Source organism: Antrostomus carolinensis, unplaced genomic scaffold (genome assembly GCF_000700745.2).
Source record: "Antrostomus carolinensis isolate BGI_N321 unplaced genomic scaffold, ASM70074v2 scaffold29238, whole genome shotgun sequence".
NCBI classification, from domain to species: Eukaryota; Metazoa; Chordata; class Aves; order Caprimulgiformes; family Caprimulgidae; genus Antrostomus; species Antrostomus carolinensis.
This window is the reverse complement of record NW_010334114.1, coordinates 114-20,614: the sequence shown is the minus strand read 5'-3', so window position 1 is coordinate 20,614 and position 20,501 is coordinate 114. Positions and strand designations below refer to the sequence as shown.

The following is a 20,501-nucleotide window of genomic DNA, read 5'->3' as shown; positions in this document are numbered from 1 at the left end:
CTTTCAATTGCCCTTACTCTGATGTAGCAACTAAATACAAGTCCTCATATAAGGTTTAAGCTTAAACTGCTATTTGCTGAAAGGTAATGAGAGCAAATAATTGAAAAATAATTTTACCACCCTGCATGTATACTTTATGCGGATTTATTTAAATGCGTAGATTAAAAGTATCATCCAGTTGATTCAGCAGTACTTGGAAAAAGTGAGAGGGTAAAAGGTCTCAAGACTTTATTTATTTTCCCCCTTCTTCTTGCTATAGATATAATGGAATTTGAAAGGTGGCTGGAACTAATAGAGCACATCCTTCTGAAACCATCACTGAAAGTAACTAACCTTTGGTATTATAAAGTGATAATAACTTTTTTGGCAGTTTCTTTTTTTTTTTTTTTTTTTTTTTTTAACTTACAATTTGGGAAAACAATATGGGTTTTTCTTCTGTGCCAGAGCACCTTTCCTATTGATTTACTTGGTCATAATAAGGAGGTAGGAACTGCTTACTATTAGGTAAAGGGCAGAAGTTTTCCATACTCAAACTATCCTGTGCATTTGAGGAAAATGAGGAAAGTGCAAATATGTATGTGTGTTATATATATAAATTATTGTTAATATAATTGTTTGCTTACTTTCGATTATTCAGACTTTCCTGAAAGAATGAGACTAAGCCTCACTGACATGGATGTTGACTATATTGTTTTAGTGACACTCAAGTTGATATTGATAATTTGTAGCTTCTATAATCAAGTCAGCTCTGAAGGGCATCTTGTATGTTCTTGATATATATGCATTAAAAGGGTTTCTTTTTGTTTGTGTTTGTGTGCTGCAGTCCTATAGAAAAAAAGACCTAAAACAGGAAGAGACAAACTTTTTTTCATGTATCAGTTACTATTGCAAATCTGGTTCTTCCTCCCATTTACGCTAAGTAGGGTACTTCGTAGAAGAAAAATATTTTGTGAGGCACGTAGCCTAACTATAACATTTCTTACAGAATTTTTGTAAGCTTTTGAATACAATAGTTACTTAAAAGGAAGTTATGGAAAGTTGCTAAGTATGTACAAAGATTTAAATTTCTTTTCAATTTTCCTGTCTTGGAACAAAAAAAGTTTTAGGAACTCCTGAAACTGATCATGTTTACTTTATAGAATAAGCCGCTCTGTGAATTTCTTGTCACCTTTGAATCACTAGTAAATCTTACTACTTTTTGATATATTTCATTTCTTAATGCTTCAAAGGTAGTATATATTGAGAAATGGTTTCAAAAAGTAATAGCAACCTGCTTGAATGCTTTTTCTACAATACTTGGAATCTTTCATTTGTTCTGTCTTATCTCCCTGTTCTTTCAAATCTAGTCAGTTTGTTTAGATAATTTTGTGTTTATCTCAAATTGCAGCTTACTCCATCTGGAAGCATCTCATTGATAAAATCAATGCAGGTTATTAAAAATCCTGTAAAGACATGTGACAAGGTCTATTCCTTGATCCAGAGCTTGACTTCTCAGATCAGGCAAAGAATGGAAGATCCAAAGTCTGCAGGTACATTTTTGTCCTTTTATTTAGTTTTCTCTTGTTTATATTTCAAATAGAATTGTAACATAACTTTTCTTTATTAAACTCACTTTTAGCAGAACTTTAATCAACAATGGGTTAGGGATTTTCACAGTCTGATTCCATATGCATTATTTTAGAGTAAAAAGAGGATGAACACGCGGTCATATTCTATGTAAGGGCTCTTCGTGGTGTTAAGAAGTTCAGACTAGTCCTGAACATGCAAGAGAGAGAGAGAAATAGGGTCTGTGTTCTCTTCTAAAACAGAGATGTTGTCCTGTTCCTCTTCCTCGCTCCTAGAATTTTCATAAAATCCTAGCATGGTTTGGGTTGGAAGGGACCTTAAAGGTCGTGCAGTCCAACCCTTCTGCAGTAAGCAGGGACATCTTAAACTAGATCAGGTTGCTCAGAGCCCCATCCAGCCTGACCTTTAATGTGTCCAGGGATGGGGCTTCTACCACCTCTCTGGGCAACCTGTTCCAGTATTTCACCACCTTAATTGTAAAAAATTTCTTCCTTATAGCTAGTCTAGATCTACCCTCCTTTAGTTTAAAACCATTACCACTCATCCTATCACTACAGGCCCTGCTAAAAAGTTTGTCCCCATCTTTCTTATAGGCCCCTTTCAAGTATTGAAAGGGCACTATAAGGCCTCCCTGGAGCCTTCTTTTCTTCAGGCTGAACAACCTCTCAGCCTTTCTTCGTAGGAAAGGTGCTCCAACCCTCTGATAATTTTCATGGCCCTCCTCTGGACCCACTCCCAACTGGTTCATGTCTTTCTTGTGCTGAGGACCCCAGAGCTGGTTGCAGTGCTCCAGGTGGGGTCTCACAAGAGTGGAGCAGAGAGGCAAAATCACCTACCCCAACGTGCTGGCCACGCTTCTTTTGATGCAGCCCAGGATACAGTTGGACTTCTGGGCTGCAAGCGCACATTGCTGGATCGTATTCAGTTTTTCATCCACCAATATCCCAAAGTCCTTCTCCACACAGCTGCTTTCAATCCCTTAATCCTCCAGCCTATACTGATACTGGGGATTGCCCCAACCCAGGTGCAGGACCTTGCGCTTGGCCTTGTTGAACCGCATGAAGTTTTCTTCCAGTTTTTTTGGTTGCTTTTTTTGATATATGGTATGTGCTATAGGACAGTTTAGTCTTGGTGCTGTAGCTTTTTGTAAAGGGCCAGTGGTGCATTTTTGCAGCAGAGCTTTCTATTATCTTGATGTAGCTATGTAGCTGTGATACTTTCAGCAGTAAAAGTAACCATATGATCACCTATTCCCTCTTAGAAGTAATACAGTTAACTTATTTGATCCCTTTTATCCCTCTGTTATTCAACTGTTACTAGCATGTAATTAATATTTCCCTTTTTATTACTTGGATGGTCTTGATTACTTACATGATGTATGTGTCTATCCAGATATTCAGCTGTACCACAGTGAAACACTAGAACTGATGTTGCGCAGGTGGGCTAAGCTGGAAAAAGACTTTAAAACAAAAAATGGAAGATATGATATTAGCAAAATTCCTGATATTTATGACTGTATAAAATATGATGTGCAGCACAATGGCTCCTTAAAATTAGAAAACACAATGGAATTATACAGGCTTTCGAAGGCTTTAGCTGACATTGTGATCCCTCAGGTAAGGATTTTCAGTTACTAAATAGAATAAATAGTGGAGTAAATGCTTTTTCAAACTTCATGAAAAGGTCTACTCTGTCTTTTCCATTGAAGGTTCATGTATTTTACATTGACAGAAGACTTTAATGTTACGTTTTATTTTCCAGTAGTAAGCTCATTACTTTTTGTAAGAAAATTTTGATTCATAATTCATTAAGATGTGTTTAAAGTGGATTTTTCTAGCAATTTTTCTAGCAGATACTGTGTATTCTGAAATTGCATTAAATTTAATTCTTCCTGCTTTTAGAAATCTCATGTTCAAGCAAATTACACTGTTAATCCTAATCTAGCTAATTTCACTTGTTTTAAGCAATTTAAATTTGAAAGACCTTTCTGCTGCTTTAAAATGCTAGCATTCCCTGATAAAAGTGTACACATTAAGTTTCATAGAATTTCAGGCCAGAAGCAGACAAGTTAATCTTCCGTACATTACAGGCTACTCAGGTTAACTCTAAAATATTGTAGGCTTCAGGACATTAAATTGTTTTGTGATAACAGGACAGAACAGACTAAAGCTTTCCTCAAGTGTCCCTGCAGTTACAGAGCACTGTTGCAAGAGAGGTGTTATCCACATTGTATGCAGCAAGTGAGGGAATTTCTTCCTCTCCCCATTTCTTAAACTCTCTGACAGCAAGGAGGACAGAAGGAGCAATGGTACTAAGTATGTGTTGTGTTATGTGGGCCAGTTAAGCTTAGATTTTGAATAGAGTGTTAGGGAAGAGTAGGTAAAAATGAGGACACATGCTGAAGAAAAGAAAACAAAGAAAACTTGATAAACCTACATAATGCAGAGTGCTCATGTGGCTTTCTAGGGTAGCCAGAAGATCCATCATAATGATGAGAGCACCTTTCTATCAAGTGCACCGCAGAGCATGAAGCTTCAGGAAGATGAGATTTTAAAATATTGTAGATACTATAACAGATATAATATTTTCCAGTTGTATTTAACTACCATTTTTAGTATTATTTGAGGTGAATAGGAGATCTTCTAGGAGGTAGTTTACCCCAAACTAAGATAGATACATTAAATAGGTAATGTGCCTATGTCACTTTACTGACTGTTTAAAAAAAAAAAAAAGTTACTTGGAATCAGGTGAGATTAAATGCATCATAGATGTCTGGGGTGGAGGAATAATTTCCTAGATGTTTTGCTTAAGAAAAGGAGCTTCATCATACCAGAATGTGAATCCACTTTTGTGTTTTAACTAGTGAATGAAAAAATGTTTCTTTATGTGCAATCAAACAGCAAAAAGGCAAACCCCGTGTTACTTGAAGGTGTGTCAGTAATCAAGTGTAGTAAAAATGTTAAACAAAACAGTTTGCAGCCAGAGCAAACTAACAGATGACTAATTGTCTTTAGTATGCATGCTTTGAATTAGAAGCATTTTAATCTTTAACTGAATTTTAAAAGTCATTTTACTCTTACGCAGGAGTATGGTATTTCTAAGGCTGAGAAATTAGAGATTGCCAAAGGTTACTGCACTCCTCTAGTTAGAAAAATCCGTTCTGACCTTCAGAGAACTCAAGATGATGATACTGTAAATAAGCTTCATCCTCTGTAAGTCTCTTACTTTTTTACATGGTTACATTAATTTTGATAAGACTTAACGGGAATATTCCTTAGCCTTGTTACTCAAAATGTCTTACTAGCTCATAATAATTTGAAAAGTATGATTTTTTTATTTGTTGACAGCTATTTCTAAAATTGAGACACATCTCATTATGATCTGATAAGATTTATTTTTCTTTCAAGTTACTCCAGGGGTGTTATGTCCCCTGAACGCCATGTTCGTACACGGCTGTATTTCACCAGTGAGAGTCATGTCCACTCCCTGTTATCCACCCTTCGTTATGGTGCCTTATGTGATGTAAGTTGAATACTTTTTTTCTTAAAGCTGTGATGTTTTGAGAGGAACTAAAAGAACTCAATCTTACTAAAATTGTATCAATTGAAAGCCTAATTTTCTTAAGTGGCTTTGAAATTTATCACACTTTTTCAAAAATTTGCATTCCTATTATATATACAGAGACATACTTTAGATTGCTAATGTACACAGTGGTGGAAATCAGCATGCCCTTTAAAGGACTGCTGAGTTCCATTAGTGTGTTCAGCTGTATATGTTATGGTCTCAAAGAGATTTCAAAAAGGCAGATAATCCATTTCTTTGTCTTATGTTGTCACTTGTAATTCTTCCAATTCTTTTTCCTTCAAGTTACCATTCAGGGTTCTCTTGAATTAACTTTTGGACTGGCTTATTTTTTTTGACCGTTGGCATATTGTCAAGACCTCCCTACCTGACTTCAGGAGTGCTCATGTAGGGCAAAGTTTCTCCTGTTCAGTAGATTGTCTTACTTTCCTATACTGTCATAGAATAACTTAAAGGTGGTGCATTAGTCTCCATCTGGTTGGCTTTGAAACCAAGGACTTAAAAAAGACAAGATCTCTAGATTCAGAAATGATGTAACTGAGCTCTTGGAGTGAATAAATGCAGCACCACAAAGCCTACATCGCTGCTTCTAAGATAGAGCTTGATTAATATATTCATTTTTGAATCGGTTGTTTTGACATATTTGCTTCTGGTAGTGGATGACTAAACTCACTGATGGCAAAATTTTTAATCCTAGACCTGTATGACATATGCTACAGCAGCTACACTCCTAGTTTTAGGCAGATAAACTTATAGGTTTCCTTTAAGGTGAATTACTAAATTTTTTTTTCTAGAGCGTGAAAAAATTTTAATATTTTATCTTAAATAGTTTGGGAGGTGATGGTTATTTTTACTGTATATACTAGAAGGCTTCATTTACTCTGTCTGACATGTAGAATGCTGTCTAGAAACATTTTCCACAATATGCTAGTTGAAATGAGTTTATTGCAAAATTATTCCCATCCAGAAATGCAGTGCCTCTGTCTACAAGCCATATTGATGAAAGAACATGAAAGATACTCTACAATTTGATATGAAAAATTCTGATCTCCCCTTTCTATTCATTTGATGAGTAATTTTAAGTCACTTTTTTTTCCTGGTTGTATTTTTTTTTCCTTAGCTGTGAAAATCTTCGTACTTCTGCTGTGAATGTAAAATCCATGTAAATGGGGAAAAAGTGAAATTATCAGTCTTTTTAAAGAAAACAGCTGTTTATTGTGTATTGATTATTTTTTCCTCCTTCATAAGGAATCAAAAGATGAACAATGGAAACGAGCTATGGATTACTTAAATGTTGTCAATGAACTCAATTACATGACACAAATTGTTATCATGCTTTATGAAGATCCAAACAAGGTATTTAAAATGGATAAATATATTCAGAAACGAGTAGTGCTAAGCTATGTACTAAAATGTAAACCTATTTAATAATTTTTCTTCAGGAACTTTCTTCGGAAGAACGTTTTCATGTAGAGCTGCACTTCAGTCCAGGAGCCAAAGGCTGTGAGGAAGATAAAAATTTACCAGCTGGATATGGATACAGACCTGCTTCCAGAGAGGTGGTAATTATGCTTTTTTTTAAAGCAAAAGTTTTTTTTTTTTTGGATGTAGACTTACCTAAAATAAACAGTGGGAAATTGTTAAGTAAAAAATACAGGTGTGATTTTTCTTTTGGTAGAAAAATATCTAGCAAAATATAGGCAGTCTCAATGTGTTACTCAGTTTTGAATGGCCACTGAGGTAATCGGCACAGGTAATTTGGACCTTCTATGGCTTTGCCAGAATTTTTTCTAGAAATATTAAATACTCATTGTAAGAAAAGTGGTATCAAAATCACATCAATTATATTCTGGCAACTGAAAGAAATATTTAAGAAAGTAAGGTAGTTTGGCATGTTTATGAATACAGACTGTTGAGGAAGGATTGATATTTTCAAAGACTTATGGGCAGGTCTGTGGATTTACCACCTGCTTTTTGAGAAATGAATGAAAGCAAAGCCTGGCTGGAATTCTTCAACTGACTTGTGGAGCCAGGATTTTATTACTATGTCAACAGAAAATTGGAGCCAGATATGTTGGCTGAACAGTGTGGTTAACTATGACAACACTATCATATGCAGTGGCTGGTTAGGAGCAAATACACATAGATTATTAGAGTCTAGAGCAATTTGTTCAATAATATGTAATTTACATCTTGTATTTTTAAAATAGGCTTGCTTTATGCAGAAGATTTATTTAACAGCCACATGTCTACATGTTGAATGATGTGAAGCTAAACTGAAAATGTATTATGTATTGTTTGCAGAATGAAGGCTCGAAGAAAACCTCTCATAGAAATGATAGTGATGAGGAGGCACATACTTCTAAAAGAGATGAAACAGACCGGTCAGTAATGATGTTCAAGCCAATGGTATCGGACCCAATTCACATACACAGAAAGTCACCCCTTCCAAGATCCAGGAAGATTGGTTCTGTTGAAGTAAGTGTTTATGTTCCAGATACTGTCTTTCACAGCAATGAACTTTTGCTTACTTTTAACAAAACAAAAACGAATGTAATTCTGCTTTTGATTACCCAGAACCAGTATGATGCTGTATCTCACAACAGGGTTGCTCTTATTCTGTGGGAAATCCTTCATGGCGGTAATTTGTCTGAAGGAATTTTTTTTTTTTTTTTAATTATTATTATTTTACGATAAGACTTAGTTCCTTTTTTCTTTTTAGGCCATTTTAGAAAAGCGATATTTGAAAAGGATGGGTTTTTTCAGTCTAAACCTATATCTCCAAACTAACATACATTGCTTTCGTATTCATCTTCACAAGACAGCTGCTACTGGGAATTAAGCAAACTTTCAGGGTGGTCATGCTGAGAGGGAATGGAGGGATTGGGGGTGGTAAGGGAGGTACAGGAGGTGAGAGACATGTCTTCTGCTGTATTTACTTTCACGTGGGGTGAAAGTGACTCCACTTGTCAAGCATTTGAAGGTAAGAGAATAAACTGGAAAGTTGTTTGGTTTTTTTTAAGTGGGTGGGGGTTGTGTTTAACAAATTCTCTATTAAACTATTAAACATCTTGAAGAGTCTAGTCTCCTGTCTTGAAGGCCGTGACATCTAGGTGTGCTTCACAGATATGGCTTTAATGTCACAGAGGTGGAGATGCATGGTGGTGTCACTGATATCATTTGTACAGTTGAGTGGCAAAGCTTCAGATGGTGCACTTCTGTGATATTAATGCTAGAAGCAGACTTACAGCTTCTTATTGCCTCATTTTCAGTTGCTTAAAACCATCAGGAATGAAGATTCACACCAAAAGCTTTTTCTTTCATATTTGTGTTGGGAATGGACTGTTTGTATGCAATGAAAGTCTTACAGATTTGCAAGTAACTTGGTTGTTGGTAGTGTGGAGGGAAAAAGATGCATGGTTCCTTTCTATACGGATATCTGTATAACTTCACATGACTTCCATAAATTAACAGAGGTAATAAATGTGAATGTCTTGCATTTTCTATTTCCAAGTTTTATCATAAACAAATGCTCACAACATCAGTATTCTGTATTTTTAAAAGCTGTTTTCACTATGATCATGCAAACTCCCCTCCTAGTTATGAGTTCACGGACACACACGATAGTCAAACTTTTAAACATTTGCATTTTCATAAATAATGTATAAGTTAACTTCAAAAGGTATCAATAACATAAATTGCTAAATTTTGACTGTGCAGATAATATATATTTATATGGAATGTGTTTCAGCATTCAGTGCTTGTTTATTTGCTGGAAGAAAATAGGTGATTTAAAGAAAACATACACTATGAAACTTTTTTGAAAAAGTAAAACTAGAAGTTTCATCTGGCCTACTGAAATCTGCAAAACCAGTATTTGGAATATTTAAACCAAATGGTATTTTCAGTTGTTTAAAAGAAGTCATTGCAACTTAAACTGCAACTGCCTTGAACCCTTCCCCCCCCCCCCCCCCCCCTCCCCCCATAAGGCAATTCTCTTTTCACCTATGTCCGTTAATTGAAAGGACAGTGTCAGGTGTGAGATGATATGGAAGTTTTTGATCTGGGGTATAGTCGGCAATATTTACAAAAGGATTGCAACTGTGATTCAGTCATAAAAATTTTTAAAAAGCTGAGTTCTGATAGTGAGAAAGCAAGGCTCATCGGCATTGGAAATCAAATTCTATATTGCTAAAAATTGTTGATTACTAATGATACATAATGATGTAGGGTATGGAGGACTTTTAGCCTGACACTGTCCTCCCTTGAAGTCTTAATAGGTGTGCAGCATCAGAGAATTTTTAGGGCTTTTATAAGGTTGGAAATCTACCAGTGAGGTTGGTGCTGCTACCATTGACTCAACTGTAAAGTCTCAAAAGCGATTCTAAAAATGAAACTCTTTTAGATGAGGTTATAGACTAGAAATTAAAACTATTAAATAATAAATAGGCAAGTGTAATGTACTTAGAGGGGGAAAACTATTAAACAGTATGTCAAGGATAACAGATGTTCTGTTTCCAGTATGTGGGAAATTCTTAAAATTATGAATTAATTATTGATAACAATTACTTTTCTTTCATATCTAATAATTAGTCTACCAGAATTTTTATTAAAATGATGTATTAAAAGATAGAATTTGATTAGAACATATAAGTGGAACTGATAACTTCCTATTATTGTAATATCACTCTTCACTGTTTGCTGTTTAATAGTTTTCAAAGTAGTATATAAAAGGGTGCAAGCAGATTGGTTTTTTTTCTTTTCTGTTCATTTGGCTCTGTTGAATCTAACTTTGCATGCTTTGCTGTTTTTTGCCCCCTTTCTCACTTCCAGGAAGAGAGCCCCCTGAGTGTGTCTAGCCCAGAGTGTATTGGTACCTGGCTGCATTACACCAGTGGTGTGGGTACTGGGCGTCGAAGACGCAGATCAGGGGAACAAATCACTTCTTCCCCTGTCTCCCCTAAATCATTGGCTTTCACATCCAGTATTTTTGGCTCATGGCAACAGGTTTTTAAACTTTACTTCATTAAACATTATTATGCATTCCAAGCAACAACCAACTGTCTTTAAGGACATCTAATCCCTTGTTATGGATTATATTTGAAGCAAATTCTTCCACTTCTTAAAGTTACTTCCCGAGAATGTTTGGGGGTAAAAGAGCAAGTGCATGTTTTTCTACTGAATGTGTTACATGTTTTCCTAAAAAATTGATTTCTTTATAGGAATTGTAAATGTTACCACAGTAAAAAAAGACTTAGTCTACTGCCTTATGAAACAAATTTCTCCTTTGGTTTAGTTGTCCTTTAAGACTTTAAAAACAGCATTGCTTAATTTGGTGGTAGGTAAATTGAAAAACTTTTTTTTAATAATTGCAACCAATACCATTTAAAATAATTTATTTGGTACTTCATATTGCTATTCAAAACTTGTTTTGCATATATCATATTTTCAGTGGCCTGGTATTAACTATTGCAGGGAACAAACTCTAGCACTAATAATTCTTGCCGTCTGTATTGGAGGTATCTGAAACTCCCAACACAGGACATCATCCATTGCCTTTTACAATATTTTTAAGATTTTCCTAAATATTGGGGGGGGAAGGAAGGAAAAAAAGCAACTATATTTTTTGAAGTACCAATGGAGATCTAAAGATTGTTTAGTATGTCAAGATATTGTTTACATATATGACAATGGATGGTGTTCTGTTAACCATATATATCCTTTTTCTTTGAAAATTTTCATAATTTCTTTTTTATTGTGGAAAATTCTAAAACTATTTACATAGGAAAAGTTTGTATCAATAAAGGCTGTGAGCATCTGAAGATTACACTGAATGAGCCCGTGCATGGATCATTGATTGTATGGTGTCTTCAATAGCTTGTCTGTCTTTCCTTCCCTCCCCTCCTTTTTTCAATACAGGCGCAGTTTAGGAGAGTGTATTTGGTAAAATGAAATAAAATGTCTCAAATGTCTGTTCTCATACTGTCTTGGTCTGTGTTCTTTCTCATTCTGAATGCTTGCTTTGCACTACTTCATTGCAAGGAACTCATGTGTGAAATGGACTCCCTTCAGAAGGGGATATTGCATGATCTTTCATGTTTCCTTTACATATTTTTACTAACACTTATCATACAGCTTATTAACACTTGTCTGTCTGAAACAGGCTGCTGTATCAAGTTAAATGGATGTTTCATGCTGCTGTTCTACTTTCCCTTATTTTTCTGTTTTTTATATCCAGGTCCTATCAGAAAGCAATAGTAACTTACGTACACCAAGAACTATTCTGGAACAAAAGCAGAGTGGTCTAGGTATGTGCCTACAATTGAAATTTTGTTTGACGTTAGCAGCTTTTCATCTGCCCGTCCTTCTGTGTAGTTGTACATTCCTTGAATAGTTTTTATGTTAATAGGACCCAGTAGTACTTGTTATGAATAATATATGCTGAGTGTCTGCCTATGAACCAGACAGTTTTTCTGCAGGAGAAGTTTTTAAATAAATTTTAACTGAAAAGAGCAAATTATTTGAGACTGTTCACACTATTGACTCTGTACTGCTCACAACAGGTACACAGGACTATTTTGAACATAAAGTAGATTTTTAAGATAATGTAGTTAATGACTGAGTTTTTTGGGTTCTGCAAGAATCTTCAAGGCCAGGTTGGACGAGACTTTGAGCAACCTGGTCTAGTGGAAGGTGTCCTTGCTCATGGCAGGGGGGTTGGAACTAGATGATCCCTTCCAGCCCTAACCATTCTATGAATCTTTTGTATGGAAATGGCCAGCACTGGAAAATGTTAAAACACTTTTGAAAATTAACTTTTCCTACTGTGGGCAGTTGATGGAACTGATGGTATTTTACTGGGGGGGAGGAGGAGGAGGAGGGGTACAAACCTAAAGTTTCTTGATAATATGGGGGGTTTTGCACACATTCCTTCTTCTAAAATCAGTTTCTTCCTTTCAGCATTAGAATGTACCATGCTCTAATTCAATGAGTTGTTTCAAATTCTTTTAATTCAAGTGATGCCTTTCTCTTGCTTCTTTGAAACAGGCATACATATGACTGATATGTAAAAATATGAAATCTTGCACTACTGTAAATTAATACTACTTTTTTTTTCTATAAGTGTGTCTTTTCCTGGGAAAAATGAAGTGTAGGAAATGTATAAGCTATATGCATAAACTTAGAAAGTTCTTTTCTTTATAGAGATCTGTAATTTTTGTATGTCTAATCTTTCTGTGATACATTTCTACCTATTATATTGTTCCCTTAGTAAAATGCATACATCAGGTGCTCTTGTTTGTCAAAAGTCATGTTTTTTATTGTGTGCTTGCTAAAGTTAAAAAACTTTTCTCTTACCAATGTGTGACACAACATGGCTCATGGAAGCTGATGTATTTCTGTGCGTAGATTAAGGTATTACATTTGGTTTGAAAGGCTTTTGCCACAGACCAGGCACCAATTAATTTTGGCTGTGATTGGTTACATGTGCTAGTAATGTTTCCCCTCACTGGGTCATTAAAAGTAATGAAAGGAAGTATCACTGGTTAGATAGTTGCTTTTCCAAAAAAACTGCTGCTATTTATCTAAAACCACTTCTTTCAACTAGTAGTAAAAACCAAGGGAAAAAAATTGCAACATTTTTTCCATTTTGTTCATTGTTGTATGTAAATTTCATTTATGGTTGATGATTATAAGTTATTTTTATATTTCTGTCTGTGGCTTTCAGTGATTTGTTAAAACTCTCATCTTGGTGGCAGGAATGCATGAGTTGTAAAAACAGTGCTCTCACTTTCATGGAAATGTGCAGATGTCTTCTTAGGAAAGGAAGTCAAGCTAAACTTGATGGAGCTTTTAGTTATTTAAAATTTTTAACAATGTTGGTAGCTGAAATATGAATAGAGTATTTCCAATATGGTTAACATTTTATTGGCGTTAGAAGGGAAGTATTTCCATATTAAGTCTGTGGAAGTGCATGAGTACTTCATTGCAGCCTGTCATCTCAAAGCTTGATTTGAATGAAAGCAATGAGCAGTATTTTTCCAGTTTATGTTTGTTTCAGAATTGCAGGTTTTAAAACACAAAACTTTCACATCATCACCATCATCTTGGTTTTGTTTTATTGTTTTTGGTTATGTTTACATTGATGCTAACTGGTAACTTTTCTTTATCAAAAGTGAAAACAGGACAAGAACTCACTTTATTAAAGCCAGTCCTCTGTTTGCACATATATCAGAGGGTGCTGTGTCATGAGTAGAAGCACAATAAATTATGATAGTTTTCAGCCTACAAGTACCACTCTGACATTACAAGCATATTGTGAACCTGTCCAAGGCACTGCCAAAAGCTGCCTTTTGTGTGGTAAGAGCCATGTGCTTGCATGCTGCATGCATCCCCAATGTGAATGGACGAACACCTGGTTGTTGTATGTATTTTCTCTAACTCCCATCAGGGTCTCACTGTGCGGGCCTGTTTAGCACCTCAGTGCTCGGGGGTTCTTCAAGTGCACCTAACCTACAGGATTATGCTCGTACTCATCGTAAAAAGCTGACTCCTGGCTTCATAGATGGTATGTGCACACTCTAGCACATGCACGCACAAACCCATGTGGCACATTAGACTTCTAAAGATAAATCCTAGGTTACTGATTTTAATGGAATCCTAGAATGCTTTGCCTTAGTATTAATTAAATGAGTTTCTATTGCTTCTTTATTGCCCTTAGCTTGTTTATTTTTAACTTAACACCCTAGTTAATTCTTGTTTCTGTCTTGAACTAGCTCACAGACTTGTAATACATGCCAGGAGATTCCAGCAAGTGAACTTTTAAAGTAAACCAAGATTTTATGTTTGAAATTATTTTCTCATTTTAAACTTCAGGTTTGAAAAATAAATTACTTGGAGCATATACATGGAATGAAAAAATTATAAACTAATAAATACTGATGGTGAAAATTTTAGGATTCCTGACCTTTTCTCAGTGGGGTTTGGATTACAAAGGAGGAGGAGATTAAATTTCAGTTTTGGATAATTGGGGATAGAGAAGAAACTCTCACTAGATTTAAAAATTTAAAGATGCCAAAGCACACCTTTATAAATCTGAGGTGAAACAGTATTCATGCTGTTTTCCCCGCAATTCACTACTCAGTGTTCAACTCTAACTTGATATAACCTTGTATGCCAGAATCACCAGCTCATTCTGCTTGTTATCATACACTTCATTACACATCTTGTAGTTACAAACAATCCAAATTTTCTTCTTTTTAACCTCTATTTAGATTTTAGCCCCTTTCCTTGGTCCGTTCTGCATGCCACTCAGTTCTAATGCCTTCTCATCTTTTCTTTTTTTCTTTCTTCTTCCTTTCCTTTTTTAAAATGTCCCTCTTTTGGTAGCTGTTACAAATTTCAGGTACCTGTTTTTCTCTTTCTCAGACACCACACGCGGTTCTGCTGTTAAAAGGTTTTCTATCTCATTTGCTCGACACCCAACCAATGGTACGTTTTGCTTTTATTTTAAAAACAAAAACAAAAGGTTCCTTGCTTCATCCCTTTTATTTTTATTTCAAATATGGGGTGTATACTATCATCCAGCCGTCTGTCGTTCCTAACTTTAAGCACAACTCCAAATATATTTGTAATCATTAGAGATCCTAAATCCCTTTTTTACCATTCATTAGTATAAATACAACATCAAAATTCATTTCTTAGAAAAATCATTGAAAAAAATTGAAGTGCTACTGGTAATCATGATCTCTGTAATAAATCATTCTCCCCAGTTTCTTTTGTGATCAGACTGTATGGTACAAGATAAAAACAGAATTAAATCTGATCTTTATTGGGCATACACTTCTTGATAGCAGCTGCTTCTTCTTTGTCTTTCTCCCACTGAGCTGTTTCCCTGAGCCTCCTGATTCTATAATAAATCACTGAATTGACAACTGGAGTTTATGGCTATCTTCTTGAAGTGATGCTAAATCAAAAAACTAAAGCAGAACCTTTGGTTCCATTCATGCTAAACTGCTATATTTATCATCAGACAAAAATTTATTTTACCTTATCATACTTCTCTGTTCATCAGATGTGCAAATTACTTAAATATTGCACTAAAAATCACAGCAAGAGAGCTGCCTGTTGCTTGCATTGACCTCTTCAGCTTAAAGAGTGAGAGTTTATTTGTCTTCAGTCTGCCATAGTTAGAAAAAAAAGTCTGATTTAACAAACAGGACAGAGGTATGTCTTTCTCTTCCTCGGCAAAATACTTCGTGCCTACCTTTCTACATGATTAAATAGGTCTAAAATGTATCCTGTTCATGAAAACCAGACTCAGTCTTCAGCATCCACTGGATCTTAATGTAGCTTTTCCACATTTCTTAATTGCAATTTTAAAATGTGCAGTGACTGCTGGCTGAGTACAGTGATGGTGATATTGAAATTGCAGTGGAAATGATCAGCATTTATGTGTTGGATTCAGAATGTATTTGCTTAGAAAGAAGGTTAAAAAAAAAAGCCTGACTTTTTGTTTGGCTTTGCTGAGAAGCAAAGTAGTCCTTTATTATATTCATTTGGAATCCACAGTGACTTTCTGCACTGTAGTGTTTCTTGAAGGGAAAACTGCTATAGTAAGGCCAAATTAATACCATTAAGACTGTGTGTGATCTAAAAGGCCAATTCTAGTGTCCTATTTCAAATAGGAAAGTTAGGAGTCCATATTTTATCTTTAGACTCAAACCAAATATTTCCACAACATAAAAGGTCAGAAAGTAAGAACTACTTTTGAGTATGAGGGTCTAATGATACAATTACTTTCTGTTCCATTTAGCACTATCTTTTTGTGACTGCATTCTTTAAAAAGTAATCTAAATTGCTTTCAATGAATGCATTGATTGTTCTGATTCATTTAATACAGCAGTTTTACCACACATCTTTTACAAGATAAATGCATGCTGTGTGAGCTCCTATGAAACCTAAGTATATTGCAGGTTTCCGAGGGTTCTCTACTAACATAAGAACACATTGATGTTGTTTTGTCTATCATTTTGATTCCTCTTCTCCCTTTCACTCTGTTTCTTCTTATTTTTATGTTGTTATCACACCCTCTTAACTCATTTCAGACTACCCCCCCATCTTTAGTTCAAGGAACATGGTGAAACAAGTATCTTCTGACAGTGCTTTACCTTATTTTCTGGGCCTCTGTGCAGAACACCCACACCTCTTTAGGTGCTGGTCCATTTCCTCTGTGGAATTTCTAGGCTCCAGTGGTATGTCTCTATAGCTTTTAAATGTAAGACAGCAGGGTGGCTTTTTGAGCTGCTGCGTTAACCCTTTCATTGTCTTGCCTTTTGATGGGGACAGTGCTTTAAGAATAAATGTAGCCAAAACTCAAAGGCTGTTAGTTTATATTAAATTGATTTTTTGAAGGGATACTGTCAGGCTTCTTCATCATTAAAATTCAGATTTATTTCTCACAACATAATAAAATATTTATTATTAAAAATTCAAATAAAACACCACAGATAGATTTACAGGGTATCTTTTAAGTCATATCACTTAGACACAAAGATACGACAACAGCATGCTGGGATATGGCTATTGGGCAGCAGAATTGTCAAAACAGAACAAAAACCTGTGCAGGGGAAATTCCTGAAAGAATAAAACTTTTTTTCATCTCTTTTTTTGAAGGCCATGGGTGTGTTTTGAAATTCCTTTCTGGTTTTCGGTAACACTACACTGTAACAGTGATAGTTATTAAAAACCTGACATTGTCCCACTATGTTCTTTGCAAAATTAAAAAAAAAAAAATCTTATTCAAGTGATAGTGACTTTTCCGTCAGGGTAAAGAGATAAATCTTCTATTTTACTGTAATGCAAAGAAAGGGTTTGCGCTTTGCATGCATGCATAGTTATTTAGGATATTAATATGTATGCCAAACTTCTTAGTGCTTAGACTGAAGCTTAGCTACTGCCTTTATAGGAAACTAGAAATTAAATATGTGGTGGTGTTTCTTTTGTACATGAAAACCAAGTTTCTGTGAAATGCTAAATTTTATTTTAATATAAGTGAAGCTAATATAAGTACACTACAATTGAGTGTATATTTGAAGCAACTGTCCCTCAGATTTGAGTATGGCCAAGGTGGATCCAAATAGAAATAAAGACATTTGGGCGTTGAAATTCTGTTGAATTACTTCTCTATGCAAAGTACTAAATGGGGAGTGAATGGGGGACACTGGATATCACAGGAATATTTATTCTTTTTATTTTATGGAAGGGAACAGTTCACAGTCATAATGCTATCTCTAATAATGTACCTTGAACTGAAATTCTAAACATTATTTCATTCACTATTGTTTCTTCATTTAAATATCTTAAAAGAAATGTAGCAACTGTAAATTTAAAATATTGAATTTGAAGTTATAATATTACAGCTGTATGTTGAAAACATTAATGGACATATTTTCCTCTTCTGAAATGCAATTGGATGAAGAGCTGTTCATTGAGTTATCAAACCTGCATCACTTTAGAGAACTGCAATTTTTTTTTTGCAAGATGTTTAAATGCTTTTTAGTATGTTAGTAATATGGATATGCATGGTTGGTGTATGATCAATACTAATGTAGAAAAGCAAAGTCCAATGATTTTTAGATTTTGGGTTGCTATACTTACCTGTTCTAATATATGAAACTTATAGTCTTCTAAGTACTGTTTTTAAATGCATAAAGGTAGGTGTAAATCTGTCTTACAAAGTTAAAACATGTAACCTCAAGGTGCAAAGCTGCTAACAGTGGTTTTCCTTTGATATTTAAGGCAACATTTTTTTTTTTCACAGAATACTGAAGATGATAGAACGTGAATTCTGGAAGTTTATTTCTTGGAAGTTGTAGCATTTTTAGCTCTTGTATGTTAACAATTGACAACACAGCTATCCTATTTAACTTGCATGAATGAGCTATCTATTTAGTGTTGTTCCAGGTATGAGAATGAGTAGGAGAAATACTACGATTTCCTGACTATTTGTTTTTAGGATTTACTAAGTTTGTCTTAGAGGAAAGTTTTCTTTTATTAACTGATTTGTGAGCAGAGCACAGTTGAAATGTTTGAGGACCACTTTACATGTACACGGGATTTGTATCCCGTAGTATGTTACATGGTACCTTTAGTTTAGTACACCCTGGAAACTGGCATATCTTGTTCCAACTCCTATAACATTTAGGGACCATGATTTCAAGAGTACTATGTCTGCATGTGCTGATTTAAAATAAGATCATGCCTTAATAGTTGCCCATGCAATAGCTTAAATCCTGTCTTATGTTTGGAAATCTCTTTTTTTTTAATTATTTTTCTTTCAGGTTTTGAACTATATTCCATGGTGCCTTCTATCTGCCCTTTGGAAACTCTACACAACTCCTTGTCTCTGAAGCAGGTGGATGAATTTCTTGCCTCTGTTGCTGCTCCATCAAGGGAGAATCTACAGGAGACATGTACTGATTTTAGTTTTTAATTATGTTCATTTTAAATGGTCAAATATTGTCTAGTTAAACTTTCTGGTATTTTACAGCTAACAAGTAAACTAAGACTACTGCTTTAAAAAATTAAAAATGTAGATGAACTGTAATTTTAGTTTTTGCAGTATCCCTTTGTTTTAGGGACACTGTCATAATTCATTGAAGTAATCTCTGGCTAGGGTAGTAAATTAAGGATTTAACAATATTGTAGTTGGTTTATTTCCTCACATTAAGAACCTCTCTGTACTGTTCATATTCTTAGCTGAATCACAAGGAATGCTTTTTTGTAAGCATGGAGTATTTCCAGCTTTATACTGCACTGTTGTATGGGCAGTAACCTCAGCAGAGTAGTGTTGCCTTTTGCAAGCCTTTTAGATCCCGAAACTGTGTTATTTCCTGTTTATTTCAATATTAATTGGGATTTCACCTGTGGAGTGCCTTGCAGTTATTTAGTGTCTTTGGAAACAGTTTCAGTTAGGTCAGATGTACCATGTATTAGGATACCTATAAGTCACATGTCAGGTGACTGAAAAACCATCCTTGAGGAAATGTCTAAAAACTTATGCTTTGATCTGAAAATGTGTACTTGCTAGTACAGATATAAAGGTTACCTAGATGTTTGGATTTTTCCTTTTTTCCTGTTACAGGATTTTTTCTTTATTTCTGTTATTTTAATTTTATACAGTTTAGATTTTAATCAGTGGCTAATTTGATAGGGCAGGCTTCCTTCATCTGAGAAGGAAGGTAAGCAATTTAAGAAAACTGATGTTACTGAAAAAGAAGTCGGGGAGGCTTACAGGTATTTTAAATGCTTTGTTACACTGGTTAGGAAGTATGTGTCTCTGCAAAATCATTTCAGCATTTGGAGTACACAAGATGAAAAAATACTTTTAAAAAACTATCATACTTGTGACAACCATACAACTAGTCTGTTTGTCACCTTTCTGCAAAGGAGTGCTTGGAAATTAGACCTGATAGAATTGAGGCCATAGGTGCTTTGTTCTCCCTCTGCTATCCTATAACATTTGGAAGTTGCCTAGAGAATAATCTATTCACAAGCACTTTGGACTAAATGGATTCCAGTGCAAGCTTCATAACCTGTGAGAAGGAGCACTAATGCTCTTGCCAGTTTTCTGGCAAGGCAGCTGTTACTGAAATTTGGCTTAGCTGCCTTAGCAGCATGAAGTTATCGTGTTGCTTTCTGAGGTAAAAAAGATTAGATTTGCCTTTCATGCTTGGAAGTTTTTACACTAGAGTCAAAAATGGGTAGCTGAGCTTCTGGTTGTATGACTGTGGCATCTGTATTTCTGGACAGATACACAGTTCTGTGGCTGCTATTTTTGATGTTTTGCTTGGATGAGAGTATTTTTATATCTTTTATTTTTTCCCCTCCCCCTTTTTAGCTTCTCCAACTTATGTGATTCCACTGTCAGGAAGAAAAGTTTCTTTAAATACATATACCCCTGCAAAAATTCAGCCAACACCACTTGAAACTTTGCCTGAAAGGATAGCAATAGAGAAACCATCCTTATGTAAGTAACTTCTGTCCAAGGCAGAACGGTTAACTTCATTACCTTATTTCCAGCAGTAGGATTCTTTCCTATAACATCATTTCTCAGGGCAGCTATTTCTTAACATTCCCTGTCTATGGAAGTGGGATCATTTTACAGGTCAGCAAGAACTCCGTAGCATTGCACAAATAGTTTTAGCAGTAAAACTGTGATAATAGTTTCTTTCACTTATCCTCTGAAGTGTTTGAAAGAATTTCCGTGGCCTCAGAATTAATGAGGTTTTGTTTTTAAGTATGACAGTATTTCCAACTATCTCCAAGACAAACACAGTAAATGTATTTATTTA

The 20,501-nt window shown here is 35.1% G+C and overlaps 1 protein-coding gene across 1 annotated transcript in view; it reads left to right on the top strand.

Moving 5' to 3' along the window:
• The window catches only part of LOC104518184 (inositol hexakisphosphate and diphosphoinositol-pentakisphosphate kinase 2), a gene marked incomplete at its 3' end in the record, with an annotated part of 37,903 nt that extends 17,727 nt beyond the window's left edge, over nt 1–20,176 (top strand). The window contains exons 17-29 of the mRNA XM_029086528.1: nt 1,388–1,529; nt 2,959–3,182; nt 4,651–4,778; nt 4,974–5,088; nt 6,397–6,504; nt 6,591–6,707; nt 7,453–7,626; nt 9,982–10,155; nt 11,387–11,456; nt 13,598–13,714; nt 14,575–14,637; nt 18,489–18,620; nt 20,048–20,176. Of these exons, the coding sequence (XP_028942361.1) occupies nt 1,388–1,529; nt 2,959–3,182; nt 4,651–4,778; nt 4,974–5,088; nt 6,397–6,504; nt 6,591–6,707; nt 7,453–7,626; nt 9,982–10,155; nt 11,387–11,456; nt 13,598–13,714; nt 14,575–14,637; nt 18,489–18,620; nt 20,048–20,176 (1,693 nt within the window). The remainder of the gene's footprint in view (nt 1–1,387; nt 1,530–2,958; nt 3,183–4,650; nt 4,779–4,973; nt 5,089–6,396; nt 6,505–6,590; nt 6,708–7,452; nt 7,627–9,981; nt 10,156–11,386; nt 11,457–13,597; nt 13,715–14,574; nt 14,638–18,488; nt 18,621–20,047) is intronic.
• Between the last annotated feature and the right edge of the window lie 325 nt (nt 20,177–20,501).